Raw genomic sequence first — 5,391 nt, forward strand, 5'->3', positions numbered from 1 at the left:
TTTATTTATTTATTTATTTATTTATTTATTTCAGACAGAGTCTTGCTCTGTTGCCCAAGCTGGAGTGCAGCAGTGTGATCTTGGCTCACTGCAACCTCTGCTGCTTGGGTTCAAGTGATTCTCATGCCTCAGCCTCCCGAGTAGCTAGGATTACAGGTGCCCGCCACCACACCTGGCTAATTTTTGTATTTTTAGTATAGATAGGGTTTCACCATGTTGGCCAGGCTGGTCTCGAGCTCCTGACCTCAGTTGACCTGCACGTCTCGGCCTCACAAAGTGCTGGGATGACAGGTGTGAACCACCGTGCCCAGCCAAGAGACTAATATTAATATACAGAAAAACAACCAATCATAATCATCACTAGCTTTATTCTCAAACCCAAATTTCAGCCAAATGCTTTAAATCACTCCCAGTTCTAGGGTAATACCATACTTTCTAGATGTTTACAATCTCATACCACCATTGCTTCTACAAGACATCCATGAATCACAGCACCCCAACTGTTTATAACTTTCCCTTTGTGAGTCTCAAATCATAGCAAGAATTAAGGGAATACTCACCAGATAATGCGGCCTTTTTCTGTTTCTGTTCTGGTGTCAGCCCTAACCCTGAAATTCTTTCATTGTATCTTTTTTCGTCCTCTTTTATAGTCTTGTAGGCCTGCAGATCCAAACATGGAGAAAGTTTATTTCACCATACAGCTAGCTCATACTGTAAGTAATATTATCTTTCAATTAAATGAGAAGCTTTTGTCTATCTGATGTTAGTTCCTCTATGTCAAAACCACTAAGACAAAGTTGTTTTCTTAAGAAATAAAAAATACTGGGTATGCACATGCTTGGTATGGAAAAAATATGTGTAAGCAGATGAAAATATTCCAGTTTCAGATTTTTAGGCTCTCTGTAAAGAATTCTCCCCATATTTTATTCTGAATGTACAGTTTAAGAAAAAAGAAAAAAAACATTTTATACTAGAAGAATAAAGCACTAGAAAGGGCTAATCTTTATATGAAGCACAGAACGGGGGTTTGGACTATGCTGGACACTAGCCGTGAAATCAATCTATAAGGGTCCCGGGTAGGAAGCTGGGACATAAGTTTTCCTGGTCAACATTCTGGCTTTTGCTGCATACTCACATAGTGGTCAGAAACATGGCCGCCTGTATTCTATTTTTAGAGAGTTACCCATCATTCCCTCAATGGTCTGTCCTTTTCCTAAACTCACAAGGTAGAAGGGATCTCCTTCAGAAAACTACACACAGATTATTTACTAGGGGTCAAACACCTTGCTTAAACACCTGTTATATTTCAAATATTCTATCTTCTCTAGCCTTTCAAATTGGAAAAGGGTAATTTTACCATTATGACTAGTTGTGTTGTTTTTTTTTTTAACATACAGCACCAGAGTTTATTGGAGACCTTTTAAAGAAAAGGTAGGCAAGAATGACTTGACATTATAATGCTTTTGGCTGGGCACGGTGACTCATAACTGTAATCCCAGCACTTTGGGAGGCTGAGGTGGGCAGATCACCTGAGGTGAGGAGTTTGAGACCAGCCCGGCCAACATGGTGAAACCCCGTCTCTACTAAAAATACAAAAATTAGCTGGGTGAGGTGATGCACGCCTGTAGTCCCAGCTACTTGGGAGGTTGAGGCATGAGAATTGCTTGAACCCAGGAGGTGGAGGTTGCAGTGAGCTGAGATCACATCACTGCACTCCAGTGTGGGCGATAGAGCGAGACTCTGTCTCAAAAACAAAACAAATAAACAAAAAACTTACAATGCTTTCACTCTTTTGTACCCCACAGGGTAAACAAAACAGGAATATAAGTGAACATATGTCAAATGAAATCTCAGATTAATTAATTGTAGGAGAAAGTAAAGACAATCAGAGGAACTATCATAAAACATATATATATATTTTTTTTGAGACATAGTCTCACTCTGTTGCCCAGGCTGGAGTGCAGTGGCGTGATCTCAGCTTACCACAACCTCCGCCTCCCAGGTTCAAGTGATTCTCCTGCCTCAGCCTCCAGAGTAGCTGGGACTACAGGCGCACGCTACCATGCCCAGATAATTTTTGTATTTTTAGTAGAGGTGGGGTTTCACTATGTTGGCCAGGCTGGTCTCGAACTCTTGACCTTGTGATCCGCCCACCTCGGCCTCCCAAAGTGCTCGGATTACAGCTGTGAGCCACCGCACCCGACCCCATAAAACATATTCTAAGAATACTTCTATGACTTCCTTCCAGAATAGCCCATCAGGCAATGTGCTGCAATTGAGGAACCTGGATCCTGAGAGCTGGGTTTAACCTGGAAGCATTTAACATTGTGACAAATGAAGTAGAAAGAAGTACTGTATACAAAAAGACAATAGTTACTCCTTGAATTTACCACTAAATTTATCAAATAAACGAATTCAATTAACATTAATTTCAGGAAGAGTTTTTATCTTGGCATCAGATACTAATACACAAGTCCAGTATTTACTCATACCTTAAAAACATTTAAGAAAGGGACTCTGGCTGGGCGTGGTGGCTGACGCCTGTAATTCCAGCACTTTGGGAGGCCAAGTTGGGGGGATCACTTGAGGCCAGGAGTTCGAGACTAGCCTGGCCAACACAGCAAACCCGTCTCTATTAAAAATACAAAAAGTAGCTAGGTGTGGTGGGGCGCGCCTATAATCGCAGCTACTAGGGAGGCTGAGACAAGAGAATCACCTGAATCCGGGAGGTGGTGGTTGCAGTGAGCCGAGATCGCACCACTGCACTCCAGCCTGGATGACAGAGCGAGACTCTGTCTCAAAAACAAATACACAACAAAAAAAACCTAGAGGGGAAAATTTCAGAAGAGAAGAGAAGAGAAGAGAAAAGAGGTTTTACCTAAAAAGATGGCTTACTCTGGTCAACATGAATGAAAAGAGAAATAAATAGGGGCCATGTTCATTGAGAGGAAAATCCTGAAATAGCCTAAGCCCAGCTCACACTTCCTAATGGCTTACACATGAAGGGAAGAGCAGACCAAGAAATACCTAGGTTTAGTGGGGAAAGGGCAAGAATGAGGTTGATATGTCTGATATATATATAAATGTATTTATTTCTTTACCTTTTCCCCAAGGGTTTCTGTACTCCTAGTTTGCACAGATTTCCAATTAATGACATGAATACATGTCAGGTTAAGAAAAACTACAAATTTATGAAAACTATTAGTGAAGACAACTTTTCTAAACAGATGAATATGGTGGCATTTATCCAACTTAATGGGATTTGAAAGGAAACAGGTCATTTTCTGAGTGAGGCAATGCAATCCTATAGTTTAACAATGGCAAAGGGCCCAAATACTAAATCTCATTAAATATTCTAAAGGCTACTTTGGCTCTGCCCACCAACAAAAAATAGAGGACTGAGATTTGAGGATCTGCCTCAGGTCCTAGTGAAAGTTACCAGCAAAAAGAGGAAAAACTCTCACATCAATCCGAATCAGAAGTTCATATTTACAATCCAAGCAGCAGAAGCACTGTTGAAATTTTTTCTTTTTTCTTTTTTTTTAATGAGACGGAGTCTTGCTCTGTCGCCCAGGCTGGAGCGCAGTGGCCAGATCTCAGCTCACTGCAAGCTCCGCCTCCCAGGTTCACGCCATTCTCCTGCCTCAGCCTCCTGAGTAGCTGGGACTACAGGTGCCTGCCACCTCGCCCGGCTAGTTTTTTGTAATTTTAGTAGAGACGGGGTTTCACCATGTTAGCTAGGATGGTCTCGATCTCCTGACCTCGTGATCCACCCGTCTCGGCCTCCCAAAGTGCTGGGATTACAGGCTTGAGCCACCGCGCCCGGCCATAATCAGTGTTTTTCAAACTGTGGTTGCATGCCATTAGTGGGTTGTGAAGTCAATTTAGTAGGTTGCAACCAGCATTAGACGCAAACACAAATAGAAGAGAACAGAAGCTAGAGTAATTACATGACACCTAGTAAGAGTAGTTTTTGAAGTTCTGCTTGTTTTATGTATTTGTAGTCATAAAATGGGTTGTAAGAGAAATGTATTTCTCACTGCAGATCATGGTAAAAATTTTTGAAAGTCGCCAGTTTACTCTCTTCTTTTTGGAGGGTAAAGTGGGAGGGAGGTAAAGAGCTCCCAATACAGGAATTGCCAAAGTAATATTTATACTTAAGTTAGGAACATTTCTTCAAATGAGAGAAAAAAGTTACGAAGAAATACTGCTCACTGTTATGGACTGAATGTTTCCTATTCCTATATTGAAGCCTTAACCCCTTATGTGATGGTATTTGGCAATGGGGTTTTGGGGAGGTGATGATGGTTGAATGAAGTCTTAAGGGTGGGGCCCTAATCAGATAGGGCTGGAGCTCATATAGGAAAGGGAAGACACCCGAGTTCCCTTGCTCACTCTTTCTCCCTCTCTGCCCCCCACCCCCCAAAACCATGTGAGGACACGGCAAGAGGGTGGCTGTCTGAAAGCTAAGAAGAGAGCCCTCACCAGAAACTGAACCCTGTCTGACCTTGATCTTGGCCTTTCCAGCCTTCAGAGCTATGAGAAAATAAACCTCTGTTGTTTAAGCCACTCAGTCTGTAGTGTTTTGTTATGGCAGCCCAATAAACGAATACAAACGTTCCCAACAACTTATAGCAATATCCAATCAAATCTGAACATCGATTTTAAATTCATCGTTCTCTTGAGACTAATACCAATTTCGGACAAAAAAACTAAGCCACTTCAGATCAAGTTTTCAATGATTTAAAACCTAAAACAAAACTGTACATAACAGTTCAATAACAGTTGTAGGTAGACAAAAGCTTATCATTTAACCTGGAACCACTTTATAATACAGTAGCTTCATTATTACCAGTGTTGGATAAACACAGAGTACAATGAGGCATTTAACTGAATGACTTGAGAGGAACTTGTGCTTCTTAGATATTTCTAAGGCAGGAGAAAAGAACAGTGACCAGCCCTGTCTTGTAGCTTGGCATCAAGAGAATTTGCATGGTCAACTCTGTGGAAGCCATCCAACTCTGGTACAGCAACACAGACCAGGAATTTATCAGGTTTAAATTGTTACCAACATACTGAACACAAAGGCTTTAATCTATTTTTGAATGAATGGGGTGGAACTGATGGGAAAAGCTGAGAGATATGAAATGGAAAAAGTAAGGCTCAGAGGGTAGTATCTGAATTACGAATGAGAGGCATTAAAGAAAGCAATCTACATGAATGTGTTAGCTTGTACTGCTTCAGCCACTTTTGACCAAATTAGAGATTACAAAGGGACACTGCCAAATGAATTTACTTCGAAATAGAGGCTGCAGGTGGAAAGGTGGATAGGGAGAATATTGCAATTTCTATGGCTTTTGGATCTCCTCAGAAGCATTCAATAAAATGCCT

The 5,391-nt window shown here is 41.3% G+C and overlaps 1 protein-coding gene and 1 long non-coding RNA gene across 2 annotated transcripts in view; one reads left to right on the forward strand and one right to left on the reverse strand.

The window, feature by feature from the left end:
• The window catches only part of AIFM1 (apoptosis inducing factor mitochondria associated 1), a 41,588-nt gene that overhangs the window by 20,643 nt on the left and 15,554 nt on the right, over window positions 1-5,391 (reverse strand). The window contains 1 exon segment of the mRNA XM_017863980.1: window positions 561-660. Coding sequence (XP_017719469.1) covers window positions 561-660 — 100 coding nt within the window.
• Window positions 651-2,542, forward strand: LOC108523381 (uncharacterized). The gene is made up of 3 exons (XR_001883799.1): window positions 651-713; window positions 1,398-1,431; window positions 2,249-2,542. It is a non-coding gene; the product is annotated as an uncharacterized LOC108523381 (long non-coding RNA).

Source organism: Rhinopithecus bieti, unplaced genomic scaffold, assembly GCF_001698545.2.
Source record: "Rhinopithecus bieti isolate Rb0 unplaced genomic scaffold, ASM169854v2 scaffold_75017, whole genome shotgun sequence".
In the NCBI taxonomy this organism is placed as follows: Eukaryota; Metazoa; Chordata; class Mammalia; order Primates; family Cercopithecidae; genus Rhinopithecus; species Rhinopithecus bieti.